The 19,610-nt window shown below is 40.4% G+C and overlaps 1 protein-coding gene across 1 annotated transcript in view; it reads right to left on the bottom strand.

The window, feature by feature from the left end:
* grm3 (glutamate receptor, metabotropic 3) overlaps positions 1-19,610 on the bottom strand; it is a 68,261-nt gene that overhangs the window by 26,442 nt on the left and 22,209 nt on the right. The window contains exon 4 of the mRNA XM_055222578.1: positions 17,626-18,208. Coding sequence (XP_055078553.1) covers positions 17,626-18,208 — 583 coding nt within the window. The remainder of the gene's footprint in view (positions 1-17,625; positions 18,209-19,610) is intronic.

Here is a 19,610-nt window from a genome sequence, read left to right on the forward strand (position 1 = left end):
CGCCCACTGACCTGTAGTTACTTCGTTCTCCAACTACACATAGTGATCTGAAGCATCGCGTAGCCAAAAAAACCCAACAACTATGCTGCTCACTTGCTGTAGATATCTGACCCAAACTGCACTCACAACACTACACCTGAAAATGTTTTTATTTACAGAAAACCGAATACCTGCATTAAAAAGTATTTTGTAACATATTCTGATACATGGTCCAATCAGAGTACTGTAATCTGAATACTTATACTACATTGTGTTGCATTTAAATTATAGTGTAAAGATGTAACACAGGATTAAAAGCAGCTTCATGATTGTTTCAGTGTTTGTTCTGCATTTCATATCACTAGTTGGAAAAGGAAAAATTTCACATGCACTCACCGCAAGAGCAATGTTTTGAATTTTTCTCACTAATTATGTGCAGTTTGAAGCCATAATTGTGCGCTCAAGTACTGCAGTGTATTCCTTTGATTTTAGGATTCTGAATACCACCGAATGAAAAAGTAACTGTATTGGAATAGAGTTACTCACAATTAGTATTCTGAATATATATTTTCATACATTCAGTTACCTCCCCACACTGCATATAAATCCTTAGGGTCTCCTTCCTAACTTGAGACGGTCTGACCAAGTGTTTCTCTTATGCCGAAGACATCTCCTCTCAAATATTATCTTAACATTCAGAACAAGACATAACTTCTTTTATCTGAGAGAAATGGTTAAGGTCAAGATTAAATAATAAAGTGCTTTGAGTGTTTCTTCTGCAAAAAATCAGCACTGTTTCCTTTCCTTTATGTTTTTTTTTTTTCTTTTCCTTTTTTTTTGTTTTTGTTTTGTCAAAGCGTGTGATTCTGGCTGGACAGGTAAGGAATGTTCAGAACCATGGATAGGGCTATGATTGGATATTGTAGGTATAACATTTTGAAAATAATAGACTTACTTAGAGGGCTAAACTACAACAGAATTGTGCCCAAATGAGACTTTTATGTTAACTAATTTTAACGATCTAAAAAGATGAAAAACCAAACTAGCTCATCTTAAACTGCTCAAGTGATCCAAACAAGAACATTTTTAGCATTTTACCTGAAAAAAGTCACTTTAGGGAAAAGAAAAATGTATTGAGTGGTACAGAACTTCCAAATTACAATTTATCCAAAAACTTTGCTCAACTTTGCACAAATCACGAAATTTGAAGTTTTTAATTATTCTTGTAAATATTGCCAATTTAGTTTGAGCCAAGAATCGCAGTTGGTTTTCAGCATGGCAGAAATATTGGCTGGAATGAGGAGAGTGTTAAGATCCACTGGCCAAGTCCCCCTCACATCATAAACTTCACCAAGCACTCCTCCCTTATGATTATGAAGTGACAGCATTTATTTTAGAGAGTAACTCAATACAATCACACTTAAATGAAATGGAATGGAACAGTTTTAATTTAACAGAGCTACAAACTGAAAAGCAAAACAAAACAAAATGATTTTGGTTCTGAAAACAAGACATTTGGAAGAAATCACATGTCATTTCTTATAATTTGGGCAATTTTAGATGAACAAATTGAAGTTAACTTTCAAACTCAGATACTATAGAGCCAGGTTTACTATTAAAATTAGTATACTCTCTTTAGTTACTCCTTAGTTAGTCATAGTGTGCAACTTTTTTAGCAAAAAACTGTCAAAAATAAAAGCATGTTTTCCATCTTGGTAGGTTTTATTGCACTGAAAAACATGCATCTTTACTATATCTGGGCTTGCATCTCCACAAACCTGCCACAGTATGCCATAAAATGTTTCTATCTCTATGGAGAACTTTCCGAAGTATGGTTTTAACTTTCTGTTTCCATGGAATCATGCTGGTGAAGCGCCATGTCCAGAAAGGTACCGGTATATTGGGTACTTTTTAAAGAAGGGAAAAAAATGCTAGTTCTTTGGTTTATTTCTTTATATACCAGAATAATGTGTAACAATGTATTTTTACTATCTGTTTATGTCAATAAAATATGAAAAAAACTTAATGTATACAACACGTGAATTCTCCTCAAACACAAGTAAAAAGCCCTGTTTTTTTTTCAACAATTCTGTTTTGTTTGTTTGTTTTTTTCTATCGCTGCTGTTTCTATTCTAAGCAATTGGCAAAAATACTTATGTGGGGGAGTATTGTTCTGTGAAAATTCTCAAACTTGAAAACTCCAACCAATACTGTGCTTTTAAAGAATTCTATATTGAATTTACCACATTAAAGTAGCAGTACTGATTTGACCTGGTTTGTCATAGACTTAAATGCACATCCATCACTTCTCCATGTATTTTTAGCCCTGACCAAAGTGGCTCCCACTTTGGTCAGGGCTAAAAATACATTGTGATGGAAGTGGGGGAAGCATGTGTCAACCTGTTTTGACATCTGCAGTTCTGACTTTTGACTTTTAAATCAAAACCATTACATTATGTTGGTAGAATCTCATGCTATACACTCATAATTCAATTGGTTTGGCATGATTTAGACCTACAATCTCTAAGTTTCTTTTTCACCACTTCCCCCCCTCTGCTCACCTGTGCTCTCTGTTCTTCTTCTGTCTGTCTATCTACCTATAGTTGTGAATGCATTTTACTAGGGAAAAAGCTCCACTCTGCAACTTTTTCACTCACTTCACTATGTAATTATTTATATCTGGCTATGTGCACCAAAAAAAAAACGATTAACTTAACTTAAAAATCAGATGTAATTCTGGAGTTATCTGATTACTCTAGTTATCTGATTTTGACTGCTCATAGAAATGTACTCACTGTTGACTGTAATAATCACATTTAATCAATATTGTCATTAACTGCACAGACATAGGTTTGATTTTTGATTTCTTTCCAAAATAGTCCTTCACCTTTTTAAAAGCCTTTTTTTTTCTCATGTATTTGAGCAAAATGTGTCTTGCCCCAGAGCAGATATATTGTAAAAGCAGCACTTCAGGTTTGCATCCAATTATAAAATGTTTTATTGTCCAAAAGTGGGAAGGAAAAAAGGAAGTGCCCGTTAGAATGCTAGTTGTTGTTAGCTTTACTGTCATGGCAAAACTCTGCTCTGGTATCTGAAAGTTGTGAAAATCTCAGTGGGAAAAAGGTTTGGACCACGATTTAAAATGAACCAGTTCTGTTTTTCACGTTTTTAAGACGGCAAAAATCAGGTAGAGCACCTTTAAATCGCTGCAATCTTTTATATACCATTTTAACATCAAATTCCCCGACGTAACTCCAACCTAAACCCAACATTTCCTCTAAAAATGTTCCTGGAAAACCACTTCTACATCTCTGCATCTCTCCATCTTCCCATCTCTCCCTCCTCCCTTGTTTCTTGTCATACATTCCGCAGCTTAACACCTCGCCTTGACAGTCTGTTGCTTGGCGTTGCATGCTCAGGAGTGCCTTCATATCGCTATCTCTCCTTCCATCTCTCCTCATCCCTCTCTTGTTGCCATGGTAATGCCGAAAGCCTCCTCTCTGGCCTCAGATCTGAGCTATCCCTGATCCTTGGAACGTCGTATCCATTCCTGGTTCTTCAGTTCTTAATAGTTCTGGTATCTGTGCAGGTTAATTATGTTAAGGAGAAATTTGAGTACTTTAGGATTGTGCTAAAGTGTAATGCGGGTTTTTCCTGGTCACCGTGGCACCCAGACACCCCCGGCCTACGCCTTTCTCGGAGCCATCATTCATGTCGCTCACCCCCTCCCTGCGCACATGCCTTCTGTTCAAATAGTGTTGATAGATGCGATATTCCACCGTCTCTGTCTTTCTCTCTTTCTTCTCTCTCTCACTTTTGATCTCTCTCTCACCTTCCTCATCTTCTGTTTTCTTGCCTTCTCTCTCTCTTTCTACTCTCCATCGACCCTTACTCACTCTTCTCTCTCTTTCTCTCTATTCTCTCAGTATACGTCTCCCTCCTTCTCTCGCTCAGTCGCTCTCCTCTTTCCTCCTTTTGTTCCACCACTCTCTACCTCCTTTTTATCACTTTTCCTTCCTCCTCCCATCTCTTTTCTATTTTTCTCATCTCAATCTTCCACCCACTCTCTCCCTCTTTTTTCTCAGTCCCTCTTTCTTTCTCACTCTCTGTCCTCCTTGCATCCCCTTTTTCATTTCTCCCTTGTCTCCTACTCCCCTCTCTCTTCTCTCTCTCTCAGTCTTTGTCTTTCTCTCTCTTTCTCTATTTATTCACCCCTCTTTCTTTGTTATTTCTACCTCTTCTCATTCTTAACCTCCCAACCCCTCTGTCTCTTCTCCCTCTTTCTCTCTCTCTCTCTCGCTCTCTCTTCATACTTGTCTCTTTCCCTTTCTCCCTCAGTCCCTCTTTCCCTTCCTCTTTCATTCTCACTCTCTGTCCCTTTTTTATTTCTCCCTTGTCTCCCACCCCCCTCTCTCTTTTCTCCCTCTCCCACTCTTTGTCTCCCTCTTTCTCTCCCCTCTGTCACTTTACCTTTCTCTTCCACTGCCTTGTCTTTCTCTATACATTCAGCTTTCTTATTTCTACTTCTTCTCATTCTTAACCTCCCAACCCCTCTGTCTCTTTTTCTCCGTCTCCCTCTTTGTCTCTCTCTCTCTTCGTACCTGTCTCTTTCCCTTTCTCCTTCCCTCTTTTCTGTTGCTCTTTCCCTTCCTCTTCCATTCTCACTCTCTGTCCCTTTTTTATTTCTCATTTGTCTCCCACCCTCCTCTCTCTTCTCTCCTTCTCCCAGTCTTTGCCTCTTTCTTTCTCTCTCTCCTGTCTCTTTCCCCTTCTCTTTCTCTATTTATTCACCCCTCTTTCTTTGTTATTTCTACCTCTTCTCATTTTTAACCTCCCAACCTCCCAACAGAACTTTTGTCTGAAAATGAAGATATGAACATTAATAACAGACAAATCAGGCGCTTTCTTTCCCCCGAGGTTGTTCCTGCTAGCGTTAGCAAAAGGTTTGATTGACAGGCGCCCGTTGCTAAGCGCCCGCACACTACTAAACCAGCGGTGCGAGCGGAAAGTGGCTTTACCTTCAACAGCCTCGCACCGGATTGGCTCCAGGACCAGACCAGGCCAGGAGGTTCCAGGCGAGCCAGCTGTGCAAGAAACTGTGGGTGGAGTTTGTGTAGAGTTGTCTGGTGGGGGCGCTAGAGGACTTTGAGGGTGTGTGGGCAGTGGGAGGAGTTTTGTGTGAAGGGAGAGATAGACACCTGTTCCTGAATTCTTCATATTTCTTAATTATGGCTTTTAGAAGTATTTTTGTGGCTAGAATGATCATGCCTCCTCTCATCCTTTTTATATTTCTCCCCTGTCTCAATGTCAACCTCCCACCCCCTCTCTCTTCTCTCAGTGTTTGTATCCCTCTTTCTCTCTCTCTCTCCTCTTTCCTGTCTCTTTCCCTTTCTCCCTCTCTTCTCCCTGTATCCCTCTTTATCACTGTTTTTCTTCCTCCTCTCATCCCTTTTCTATTTCTCCCTCCTCTTGTTCACCACCTTCCACTCTCTCACCCCTTTTCTTCTCTCAGTCTTTCTTTCTCTCCTCTCTCTTTCCCTTACTGAATCCACGCTTTCTCTCTCCGTCCTCTCTTTCTTCCTCACCCTCTGTCCGCCTCACTCTCCTCTCTGTTTCTCTCCTGCTCTCTTTTCTTTCTTTTGATCTCTTCCTCTTCAAGCTCTCGAATCCCTCCTCCACTCTCTTTTCTCTCCTTCTCCTCCTCTCTGTGTCTTTCTCTTTCTCTCTCCTTCCTCTTACCCTTTCTATCCCTCCCTCTGCTCACTCTCTCCCTCCCTCCTCTCTTCCCTCTCTCTTTCGTCTCTGTGCTTGTGCAGAGGCGGCTGTGCCTTGAGGGCCGTATTGAGCGCAGAGCTTACTGCCATGTTTAGATGCCAGAGAGCAAGCCTCACTCTTTTCACTCCTCCTCCCCTCTCTTTCCCTCCACCCCCCTTCTCCTCACTCTCTTTCTGACTGCGTCCCCCTTCTCAATCTCCCACCCCTTCTTCTCCTCGTCTTTCTCTCTCATTCTCTTTCCTACCTCCTTTTCTCTTTCTCCCTCCTCCTCTTCTGTTTCCATCTCCTTCCTCCCCTCTACCTCAGTCTCTCTCTCCGTCCCTCTCCTGCTCTCACTTCCTTCCTCTGCCGTCTCACTGTCCATCTTTATTTTGTTCTCTCCCCCTCCCTCCCCCTCTCTTTTTCCCCTCCCTCTCCAAATATTCCTTCTCTCTCCCTCTCTTTTCCCCTCTGCTTCATTCCCTCGTCATCTCCCTCCCCTTCTTCTCCTCGTCTTGCTCTCTCTCTCCCATTCTCTTCCTCCACTCCTTCTCTCTGTCCCTCCTCCTCTTCTCTCCATCTTCTCTTCCTCCTCCCCTCTTCCCCTCCACCTCACTCTCTCTCCCCCTCCTTCACTCCCTCTCTTACTTCCCTCCTCCACACTCTCACTCTTCATCTCACCCGCCCCCCCTATCCTCCTCCTACCTCACCCTCTCTCTCTTTCCCTCCTCTTCCTTCTGATCCTCCTCTCTCTCCCAACCTTTTTTTCCTCTACCTCCACTTCTCCCTCCTCTCTTCCTGCCTATCCTCCTCTGTCTCATTCTCTTCCTCCCCTCCTTTTCTCTCTCCTCCTCCTCTTCTTCTCTCGCCAGCCATCTTCTACCTCCCTCTCCCCCACCTCCCTCTCCCTCCTCCTGCACTTCCCTCCCCTCTCTCTCTCTTTTTATCGCTCCACATCTCAGCTCTCTCTCTCTCTCCAAGCTGCTGTCCGGGAGCGTTCCGAAACAGCTCGGCCCACTCACACTTCACAAGGTTGCTCCTTTGCCGCCTATTGATCGTCTACAAAGTCTTTCCGGTTGTCTACCTATCTTTTTTTCCTTTTTTCCCTTTTTTTTTGTTTTTCACACGCTATCTCTCCCCCATTCTTCCCCCCTGTCACTTGCGCCTGCCCCGTGCCCCAGCTGCTTATCTTGTCACAGACTGAATCCTATACATCGTCCACGGGCAGCCCCTCGGTCCCTTAAGGCCCAGGATCCACAGGGAGGGCAAATATAGTGACATCTGCATAGGCTGAATAAAAAGGGCAGGCGGCGTTGGAGGGCGCAGTTGTGGAAGGTCACTTTATACAAGACAGTTAAGAGGTTTTTATCACCTTATAACTGTTTTCGCTTCTCATTTACTGGCTCAGATTTGTATTTAGAGCGATTCATGCATGAGCAATCGAGACGCCATTGATCCAAAAATCCCTGTTTTGCCTTACCCCCCATCAACGCCTACTGCACTTTGCTCTTTTCTTTTACTTTTCTTTTTAAATCCTCTGCTTGTTAATGTGTGCGCCAATAGGCCTGTCCCGATAATTACTATATCGACTTCAATCGTTCAATACATGATGGACATTTTCTTTGCGATACTGGGGAACTTTTGGTTATTTCTTGGCTGTATGATCAGTTTTGAGTCATCCAATATTGAATTAATTACTAAGTACTAAATTGTTGCATAAACTGTGCAAATCTGAGGTCACAGGTATGTAGGCCTCAGAAAGCTTGTGAGATCCAAACGATGCAAACTGCTTTTATCTTCACTAAACGACTAATATGTGTTTGTGTTTATGAAATATGGCTTTTAGTTCATTTTACTTTTAACAGTTACCTTTATTATGGGACATTATGTGATATGCAGCTGTAGACTGTCTGCTGTTATAGATCAATATTTAGACATATTTCAAATTCTGCACATTTTCTTTTTTTTATGTTGAAAGCTAAACACAAAGCATGTAAAGCAAACAGATTTTAACAGAAAAAATTAAAAGTAAAAAAAAAAAAGTCTAAAAAAAGTACTAAAAGTAGCTTTTTAGTAGCTCCACCAGGCAGAAAACACAGTTAACACCTAAAATAAGTGAGTACAGGAGATGTGTGTGCCCCATTAGAGCCTGTAATGACCAGACGAGCTCCTCTTTGTCTCTGCTCTCACTATAAATACTCTGGTGTAGTATAAACCTCTCACACAAGTACAGGTCCTACAGCGTTGAGCTAGGAGTACATGGAGCTTTCTACCATGAGACAGTTCATCTGAAGAAAATATATTATGCTTTTTTGGGGGGTATTTAGTATGAAACTCTACTGTAGCGTTCTGGTGCAAGGAAACACACCAAAATTCTTCTTGTTTATTTTCTGAACACAAGGGCTACTGTATGCCGCAACCCACGCCAAAAGAAAAGCAAAACAACAGCAGTCTCAGCTAACTAGAGCCCGACTCCCAAAAACAGACCAGTAACTCACGAATAGGACCTTCACATCAACTTGTCGGCATAGCAACCACGTGTCACATACAAAAGTAGTTATATTAAGGAGTAACGAGAAACAATAAAATGTGTCGACTATGAGGTAAACACACACAAATCTGATCATTAAATACCATGCTTATTGATACTGGCTTAATAAAAGAAACGGGTTAACGAACTTCCTGGTCAAAACTGTAAAACTGAACTCTTCATAGTGACATTTCTTTATGTTTGCCACAAAGTCTCATTATTTTAGAATTTAAAGCCGAACGTCACATTTGGAATTCCGACTGCGAGTATCATAGCAACCAAAAGCCAATCCGGACTGAGGCTGTTGAAGGTAACGCCCCGCCCCGCCTGCGCCACTGGTAGCAGGGAGACGGCGCTTAGTAACACTGCCAATCAAAGCTGTTGTTAATGCTTGGAACATCTGGGAAAGAAGGCGCCGTATCGGTTTGTTATTAATGTTCATATCTTGATTTACAGATAAAATACCCAAATAAAAATACCAGGATCATGTAGCGTGGATTAGTAGGAACATTTTAAATTATGTAAAGAAATGTTATCCCACTTTCCTATATTTTTGCAGTTGGTAAAAGTAAATTTAGACTTACAGACAGATAAAAGTAGAAGCAGAAAATAAGATTCTAATTTAAAATAATAAAGATGATCAGAACACTACATAGCATGAGCTGACAAGTTTGATTACTGTCCTTTTAAAATAAGATAAAAAAATAAAATAAAATAAATACAAACAAATAAATAAATCAAATAAATGAACAACCTTGCTTCAGATAAAACTGAAGTAGATGGATAAATATACAACATAATAACCATACCTAGCGCGGTCTTCCTGTGCGTATATTTGAATGGGCATATTGTATATTCTGGCTAACATATATATCAGTGCTAAAAACAGGCTCCATCTGTGAGGAAATCTGCTGCGTTTGAGTTTCTTCACTAATTTATGAAGCGCACGTGTACAATGTGTGTGGATGATCCTCACACCCGCCATGTTTGTGCCTCATTCACAAAATGTATTATTGATAAAATCATATCATAGTAACATATACAGGCTGCACACTGCGGTAGTGGCTTCAGTGTTGACAAATTAGGAAATTCAGACAAAAGGGGTTAAAAAGGGAGAGGAAAATTGGGGGCAACGTAAAAGTAAAAAATGTTCAAGTTGGTGCCAAGTCCAGACTCTGTATTTTTTAATACAAAGGGATATCAGTCTCAGATGATCCTTCAGTCAGATTTGTTTACTTCAGTGACACATGTGAAACAAAGGAGCTCATTGGTCACCCATCATTTTGAACAAAATCAAACTTCTCTCACCTCAGATTAACAAAGTTTAGTGCTTCACTCATTGATTCTACAGAAATCAGTTGTGCTTTTCAATCCCTTGCCACATTTCTTTTTCTTCATAAGCAGCGATATTAGTTTTGATACAAATGGACAATGCGTGTCCCTGATTGGCTAATCCACCTGTCAATCACACTCATCTGAACTCGAGAAGATTCAACGGTGACCAGTCTCACATCTTTATAAAGCACATAAAGTTTAGTGTCCTGACAAATTTGAAAATTCAGACAAAATTGATTAACAAATTAAAAAAACACTCCAAGATATTGAATTATGCCGTATTTGGTTTGATTATTCTGATCTGATTTTGATTGACCATGTAAAGGTATCCAATGACGTCTCTACTAGGGTTGCCAAAATCAGCTACTAATTGATACAAAAACTAGTATCGAAACTAGATACTCATTTGAACAGATATCAATACTAAAAATGACCTTTTCTGAATATCTTTAGAATGATCTTGAGCTGTATCAGAACAAGTATAAGACACATAGACTAGCATACACCCATGGACCACTATGGAACCTACCTGGACGACTGAGGGATTACACAAATATAAGGCCACGTCAAAGAAAGTACTATGATTTAATGTTGAAAATCAAATTCCACTGTCTAAATAAAGAGTGTTTTTACTATCATGGTATCAGTATTGGTATTGAGTATTGAGATTGAAACATTAGTCTCTACATGCTGGAATCTAAGCACCACTAAAGTTAATCTTTTTAGTAAACTATTAATTGCACCTTTCTCATCTGTCTATTTCTTCAGCTGATTCAAGTCTGACAAAACAAAACAGTACAATATTTGAGCGTGTCTTACATCTCATTTAGCCAGATTCTCCAGAATAAGAGAATAATGGATTTCCTCTTTCATTCGCGCAGCATTCTTGTCACATATGCTCTTTGACAAATCTACATTTCCGACGGCGAGCCCCCATCTGCTGGAAAGTCTGGAAGGTGTTGCCATTATCACACTACTTTAATTTATGGGCTACAAGCATCAAACCTGACACCATTATGCCTTTGTACAACCCCCAGTTTCTAAAAATAAACCAGTGTGTAAGATTTGCAAGTATTTTTCATTATAAAAATCAGAAATGTACCAAAGTTTTCAGTTGAATATATGTGACAGGATCCCAATTTTTCCCTGTGTGTTCTTGCGCTGTCTCCCAACTCCCGTCTGTGTCTGTATGTCTGGAGCTGGGTGGAGCGTCTGGCACCACCCTCACATATGGTTATCACCCACTACTCACCTGCAGTCCATCTTCAATCAAGCTACGACCTCTGGACTACAAAAACTCTGCTAATTTCTCCACACGCTGCCTGATTGTCAGTTTATCCTCCCGTTTTTTGGACCCACTGATCACCTCAGCCTCCGACCCAGCTCCCAATTTTCTTTGAAACAAACCCTGGTCAATTTTTAAGTTGTATGTCTGCACCTTTGATCCACCCCTTATTACGACAATATGTTTAAAGGTCCTAGCTTACACAAAATTGATTTTTATGAGCTTTAAACCATGTTATAATGTTGTTACCTCCTTAAAAACGTATGATGAGAAATAAGAACCGTCGCCATAGTAATACAAAATTAAAAACAAAATAAATCTGTTTAACGGGAAAAAGCCTCAGAATATTGCATATAACAGAAATCTGAAATCCATTAATATAGAAGCTTCTGCCATTTTGTGCCTTTTTGAATACTGTATATACATTCAGACAATTTAGATGAAGCGTCTTGCCAAATGACGCAATGAACACGAACTGAAGAGAGTGAGATTGAAACCATCAACCTCATGGTAAGTTATAGAACAACTACTCCACTACGCTAGAAAACTAACTCGTGTTTTGCTTTAAATGTTACTACCTATGACAATACACGTATAAATCTCCCAGGTATAAACTTTTTAATTAACATGGCATTGTTGTATCATAGTGCGTAATCAAATCAGCCTATACAGCTCTCTGCAGTCTGGACAGGTTGTGCTCTATACATTAAGAGTGATTGAACTATAAAACAGCATATACAGTACATATAGAGACAATAAATGCTTGCGAACATTGACTTTTCAATATAAACATCCATTAACTATATAGGCAGAAGTTTTATGAAATAATTAAACTTGCAAACTTTGATTCTATTCAAAATATGGCTCACTGGCTGGAACTAATTGTCTTCGTTGATGGAATAGTTCACATAATCTTTACAGCAAAGATAAATGATGGTCTGTAGCGGCATATTTTTAAAGCGAGTCCTTAAAGGTGCACCATGGAACTTTTCTGGTGGAGTGTGGAGATGCTGTAGATTTTAGGATGTTCCGGTTTATGGCCTTAAACTTTGCTATCTTCATGGTAGACAGGGCCTTTAGTCGTTTAGTCAATCAAATGGTCGATGGCGTCTTAGTCGACCAAAATTTGGATTAGTTACGTAATCATTTTGTGTAGATTATAACGATTTAAATGAAACAGTAGCAGAAAGGAGAAGCGAGCGAGTGAGTAAGATGAAAATATTGAGCCCAAACTTGCCGGTCCTAACAAGCAAAACCCGCGTAGTAAGCACAACTTTGGCGCATTAGGGGGCGTGCAGGTCTTAAGATGGTCTATGGAAATCTGCAGTTGGGTCTTCAGTGTGCAGAAATGAACCTTTCCGGAATAATTTTAAAAATGATCTTGAGCAAGTATAACATCACATAGTATACACCCATGGACCACTATGGAACCTACCTGGACGACTGAGGGATTACATAGGATTACAAAGGTAGAAATGTACGGTGCGTTCACACATGTTCTGATTTGGTCCAGTTTGAGTCATAGTGTAGGTTTGGTTTGGTCCCATTCTAGTCCTGGTCTAGTCTTGGTTTACTTCTGGATTTAGTCTCAGTATAGAACCAATTTCAATGCTGTATTTGTGCAACTGTGAACGCTTCCAGTCACTGCTTCATCCCCAAACTTAAGTCATTCCTCCAAACAGACAATGTGTTTGAGCATTTTCCGAGTCTCTTTCCAAGTTTTTGAATCGCGTGCATGAATACATCGTCTGTGTAAATAAGCCCGTTTCACACCTCTCCTTCTCTTCTCCATAAAAAGCCCCTTAAACCTGCCTTTATAGCGCTCCCTCCTTCTGCTTGTGCTGTCATCCGCCGCTCATCATTCCTGCAAACTCCACTCCGACGTTCTCACCCCCTCCTCTGCCGCTCCTCTCCGAGTGCTTTTTGGCACTGAAATTAAGGTGAATTTTTCAAAGGCATCGCTTCGTTTTACCTTTCTACCCCAACTTTAACTCCTTCTTTCTTATCTCTCCACCCGCCAATTCCAAACTGTGCTGTTTTGATGCTCGCGGTCACGCTTTTTGGGAATAAGCTTTTTCCCCCCAAAACCTGTGTCAGTCCCCAAGACACTGCAAGTTTATTTATAACTCATTGGTTTTTATGCGCCATCTGTCAGTCAAGGCTACCCGGCTTCTCCTTCACTCTTTCTCTCCTTTGGGTCTCCAGGCGCAGACAGACTAGCGAAGCAGCTATTATAACACACAGTCTCATTAGCAGAGGTGGGTAGTACTTAGTTGTATTTACTTGAGTGAAGAAAGTACTTTTATAGCTCCATACTGTTTATTTTATATAAGTAACAGTCCTCTTGCTTGGGTAAAGGTTTTAGTTACTCTTCCCACTGTAATTATCTTAAGAATGCATTCAAAATATATCATGCTTTTTTGGACCCTTAAAGATGTTTTATAGTGCATTATGCATTGACTCCACACTTCCACACTGATGGTAAGCTACAGCTGTCCTGGGGCAGACTGATGGAAGTGTGGCTGCCAATGTGCGCCATTGGTCCCTCAAACCACGACCGATTTCATCAGTGTGGGTAATAAGTTTTAAGGAGCTTTTCACAACTCTCAGAGACAATCACAGAGATTTGCTGTGACAATAAAGTTAACAGCAACTAGCATGCTAATTAACACTTCTTGATTCGGACAAAAAACAAACAGAGAAAAAAACTAGACTATTTTGAGCTCAAGAGCTACCTATACAATAGATTTGTACTGAGGCAAGAAACAAAATGAGGTACAGGACCTTTAAGACTCTGTCCTTCATTACATTTACATTAACATTAAAAGATACATTTCAGGTCCAGACTAAATAAATACTTTCTTTACTCTTACGTTTGTAATTTCTCAAACCACTACTTTGTACTTGAGTAATATTATTTTGAAGCAATGATACTCTTGAATACTATTTTTGACTACTCTATCCACCTCTGCTCCTTAATGCAAAGAGGACAAACCAAAAACATGGCTGCCTGCTACATTATTTACGATAGAGCATCTTATTCCTCAAAAGCGACTTGTCAGTGATTACATTTGGGTAATGGGTGTCAATGGAAGCGAGATGACGGGACGCTGTAGCAATTAAAGGGGATTTGCGCGTGCTGAGCGGGTGCAGGCTTTGAAGGACAAAAGACAGCGAGGTGTTCATGACGGGACTGCTAACAAGCTCCAGCTCATTCTCCAGACCGGATTCTCACAAGCTTCTTTTTGCTCCCCCCATCTCCAAGGGTCTATCCAGGTTTTGTTCAAAGGAAACAAGAAGAAACTAGTCTCATACCGTGGACAGTGTAAAATGTAAATGAGAACGTGATGCAATCGTTGGCAAATCCCGGAAGACAAATACTTTGCAATGTCTTGTTGTCAATATTAGCATTTCAGTGTGTGCCTTAAACTGAGTATGGAGGAACAGGATGCATAATAAAGGACAAACATCTCATATTTAAAGACGCACTGAGTAACTTTTTCTGGTCGTAGTTGGCCAAAAGCTTGTCTCCATTGAGATGTTGTTGCTTTATCCGAAATGTTCCATGGCATGGCATTAAACTTACGTACGTGTGCTAAAAATTTGTTGTGGAAAGTAACTAATTACAAATAGTCACATTACTATATATGCATGTAATTTTAACAGTTGTAGCTGAAAAAAATCTTGCTTGTCTCCATGGAGATAAATAAGTTTAATGCCATACCATGGAACAGTCCAGACAAGGTAATAACATCTCCATGGAAACAAGCAGGTAGCAGATCTTTTAGTCGTGTAAAAGTTATGTAGAGTGTCTTTAAACACAAAAACAACAAAAGCATTTAAACATAGTATCTATAAATATTGTTCTTTTTCTTTTTTTTTTATTCTCAGCAGAACTTTTTGGATTTGTGCCGTTTCAATCATGTGTTTTTGGTTTGACCTTCTGACACATGAGTTGGTAATCCAGAACCCTTAAGACCCTGCACTGCATTAAAACTCATGTTAGCAGCTGTTACTCCACAGTGCAACAGCTCAACCAAATGCCTTTTATCAATTCCTCCAGCTGCAAAACCTGCAATGCCAAGGTGTCCAAAAGTAGCCTAAAAAAATCAATATGATAAGACCTTAACCATGAGTGAATAAATAAACACACCAGAACTGACACAATTGTATATGCACTAGAGGATGCCCCTCTTATCTTCTATCATACATAACCCTAACTCTTAGTAAAATCACGATACCTGATTTATTTATTTTTTTATCATATAGACTAATTTTCCTACATTTTCAATTCAACTTAATTTAAAGAGGGGGTATTACATTTCTGTGGGATACTAACTGCTAACACATAACATATTTAGATCACCATGTTACTTTTTATTGCCTTGAAAATAATATATTTGCCAAAAACATATATCCATGTATAACAAGTTTCAGTTATTTTTTTAACACTCTGGCTCTCTCTTTGCTCCCTGCACTAAGTCACTCTCCCTTCAGAGCAATATCACAACAAAATCAGCGTGCATCTTGTTAATGAAACTATTGCATATCACATCAGGTTTGTTTTTTGGGCTTCTGGGCTGACCCTACAGGGTTGTATTGTTCACCATATACAGGGTTCAAATACGGCCCGGGAGAGATTGCTAGATTACTCAAACATCCATCGGTGACATACAAAACCACTTCAGGCATGTTTTTGATAATAGAACAATGTTAGAAAGCATGGTAGAAAGCTCCAAAAAGCAGATTTTGCATAATACCCCCTCATTAATAATTCAAAATTACTTCCAACAATACAGACTTTTAATCAATGTACTTAAACACAGAAATAATCAGATTTCTTCCTCCAAAGTCTCGTGTCTGCTCCAACCACATGCTTTTACTGGCAGAGGATTGGCTGTAGACCTCTCCATTAAAAAGACCCAAGCTGAATAGATATGACCAAATCTTAATCACAATTAAAATTCAATCATTTGTCTAGCCCTACATCTCAGAGAATTTGAGACAGAACCTGGACCTCGTTTGAAGATAATACCCTCTTCAAGCCCAAAGTTTGGGTTTGGAATTGGTGCAAAGTTTTACATCAAAATCTGCCTGGAAGCACAATATCAGCAGTCATTTATCAGAGACACAAACAGACCAGGGAGTGATGGATGAAGGGGAGACAGAGCGACCTTCCCCTCTGGATTGGGCAGGTGTGGATACGTGCCATTACCCACGCCCAGGCGTCAACATGACTACTGATGCTGCACATACTTAGTGTACCCCTGAACTGCAAATTCTATACAGGTACTTTTTTATTTTTATCAATTGGGAGGAGATTTTATTTTGTATGTTGATGAATTTTATATAATCACGTATATTTTTTGAAGCCTTGTACAGTGGTTCTCGAAATTTACCACCAAATAAAATATTTTTACCTTCTGAGTAGGCAAGGCAAATTTATTTGTATTTGTTTATTTTGCACAATTCGTGCAAAGTAATTCAAAGTGCTTTACAGAATAAGAGAGCAGGAGGCTAGTCCCTGAGGTCCTCATAGAGTGTGAGATGGTTCATATGGCACTAATATGAGGGCGATGTACTTTGATGCTACGCCATGGAGACACTTGTACACAAGCTAGACAAGCTGCTTTAAAGTTTATTCTCTGAGCCACAGGAGCCAGTACAGAGACCTGAGCACAGGACTTATATGCTTGTACTTCCTGGTTCTAATCAGGCCCGGAGAAGCAGCGTTCTGGATGTACTGCAGCTGTCTTACTGCTCGTTTGGAGAGGCCAGTTAGCAAGCCGTTACTGTGGTCTATCCTACTGGAGACAAATGCATGGATAAGTCTCTCCAAGTCTGGTTTTGACAGTAACTTTGATTTTTGCAGTATTTTTTAGATGGTAAATCCTGTAGATATTGCTACCGTCAGATGTAACCCAGGTTGAAAACAGGACTGCTCTAGGTGTAAACTAGGGTTAAACCACATAAAAAGTAAAAAAAACAAACAAAAAAAAACAAAACACATTCGCTATACTATTTCGCAACAGTAACCCAAGGGAGGAATTACACTGACGTAATCCAGCAAATGTTTGAAATTCAGAGGTATTGCATATGTCTGGAAGGAGCATACCAGCGGTGGCAGTTTGAGAACCACTGGCCTAAGACATACAAAAATAACAAAAACTATGATGGCTTAATATTGCAATAAGTGGAAATAGTTTATTGTAACAACTCTCATTTATGAGCTGCTTTCAACAGACTGAGACTAGTTGACCTTGCTCACCTCATATCTGCTAGCCTCGATGAGACTCATTTGACTGGAGCCAAATGCTGTGGGTGACGTAACACTCCCTTAGTCCACTTCTTTATGCAGTCTATGGTTTAAATATTTTCTTTCTCCTTTTGTGGTTTGAAAATCAGATACTTTAGCTTTAAATGACAAATATGCACTGCTGGTCTCCACGCAGTTTCAGGTATTACACGTTACAGGTCTTTGTCTGTAGCTTGTAACCTACTTGTAACCATAGAGATGATGGAGTACACAGTGTATCTTTAACATTGCTAATTTCTTTCCCTTTCCTTTACAGGCTTCGGGTAGTACCAGAACAAGCTAGTTTCAGGGATAACACTGACTACAACTATTGACTCTGACATTCATACGCTATCCCCGATATCCCGCTCATTTTGTTATTCATAAATGTTTACATGCCAGAGAGTATGATGCACTTCCGAAAACTGAAACGAACATTTGTCTTACCTGGGAAAGTAACGTTGAGAATGAACTCGCGGTAGAGTCGTCGTCCGTCCAGGGCCTTCATTGCATCGCACAGGTGGGTGGCGTTAGCGCACAGGCTCCGGTGCATGTGATGTAGCGCGTGGGCCATGGCGTACACCGCGTTCACCACAAACATGATTTTCGACTCTGGCTCAAAGCTACCCTTGTCTATGATCAGATCTTTACTGCATGGAGGCAAGTGCTTCTCCCCGGCTAGTGAACACTGAAACCTCTGCTCCCAGAACTCCTTAAACCACGGATTCCTATGATTCCGATGCGGGTTCAGATTCAGGAAGTAGTGGTTGAACTCCGGCACGTGATTGGCTGCCAGCTCAAGCGTGATGGCCCCCTCAGCGGTGATCTCATTGCCCTTGACGATGCTCTCTTGCGCCCCCCAGCCATCGCTCGCCACCCAGATGAAGGAGGTGTTGAGACGGGCGGCGGCGGCCAGGAGCTCCCGGGCATCGTCGCTGCGCAGGAAAAGCACGGCCACGCGGGCGTTGGGCTTCTGCAGCAGCTGTCGGATCACCGCCTCGTACGACTTCTTAGCGTTAGAGCGCCCAACCTGGAGACAAAGAGAAAGCAGGAGGTTAGATATTACATGTTTATCAGTTTTTACGTTCAAGTTTGAGCTTTCATCTACACCCATTGTTGCTAGTGATGTGCATACAAGTATAGCATAAAACATGTCAGAATATTCCTTAATTTAAAAATTACAAAAATGGGTGGCACAATTTTGGATTTAGGTGTTTTTGACCTGAAAGCTGCAAATTTACATAGTTTAAGTGTATATAAAACATAAACAAATTCTTAACATAAAAGTAAAGATAAACTGCCAAACTCGAAGAATAAATAAAACACTACGTTAGCCACTAAGTTATCCTATCTCTACCTCAGCAGTAGAACCATCAGCCTACTCAAACTATCCATCTCCTCCTCTTCACCACCACAAGTGTCTGGTCCACGTTGGTGATATTTTTGTCATATATCTCCCTATTGCTACTATTTCTATGTCTGCCTGCCAGGGTCTAAACTCTATAATGCATCTTTTTCACAAACTCTCAGTTCACACATTTGTCAGTGTCATTTTAAGTCGCCTCTGGTTTAAAGGAGCAGGAACATTGTTGTTTTTGATTGCTGCAGATTAGCATTAGTGAGAGTATCTTGACTGCACAGCCTGGATGATTGATTTTGAGTTTTACTGTTATCATATCAGATTACATTTTCCAACAGATTTGTCCTTTATTTAATTTACAATCCGATGCCGCATTTCGTACTTGTTTATTTCTCCCAATTTGGGCAGCGCGGTCTTTGGTAAATCCGATGAAAAATGTGTTTGATTTGGGGCGATCCTTGCTTTTGGGGAGAGATTGCTCATTCCGTGGCTCCTCACTGATAACACGGGTGTAATATAAAGCACGTTTGTGTGGGATTAGACAGCGAGGCTAAACTCCACGCGCACACATTTAGCACGCTTATTCTGTTAGCTGCGCCGCTCACAACCGTACATCAACATCTCCGCGCGCTATGCTTTCAATTTGCTATATCTCGCTCTGAGCAGTGTTGTTCTAAATCCAGCCAGATCGGGACAAAGATACACATGTTTATGTGATTATGCTTTTGGTTCCAGGCCTCACCTTTTGTTTACTTTCTTTTTGGTTATTATTTTATTAATTGTGGCATTACTCATACATTCACACACTGCACTATAAGAAGCATAGATGTGTTGATAGTCTTCAACTTTTATTGCTGACTTATTCCTCCTTAAAGTAAAGAGGGAACAAAAATCTGATGTTGTACAATTTTATCTGGCAACATAGTGACAGGAGAGAGCCTATTTGGTGGTCACCTGAAGCTGTGTTTGCAAGTCCAGAGACAACCAGACTGCAAAGTCTTACAACTGAGTAAGGTAGTTAGATGGCCACCAAAATGCTTTGAGAAAACCAAAGAACTAAATCCAGTTGACC

The sequence above is a fragment of the Periophthalmus magnuspinnatus genome, chromosome 6 (genome assembly GCF_009829125.3).
Source record: "Periophthalmus magnuspinnatus isolate fPerMag1 chromosome 6, fPerMag1.2.pri, whole genome shotgun sequence".
NCBI lineage: Eukaryota > Metazoa > Chordata > Actinopteri > Gobiiformes > Gobiidae > Periophthalmus > Periophthalmus magnuspinnatus.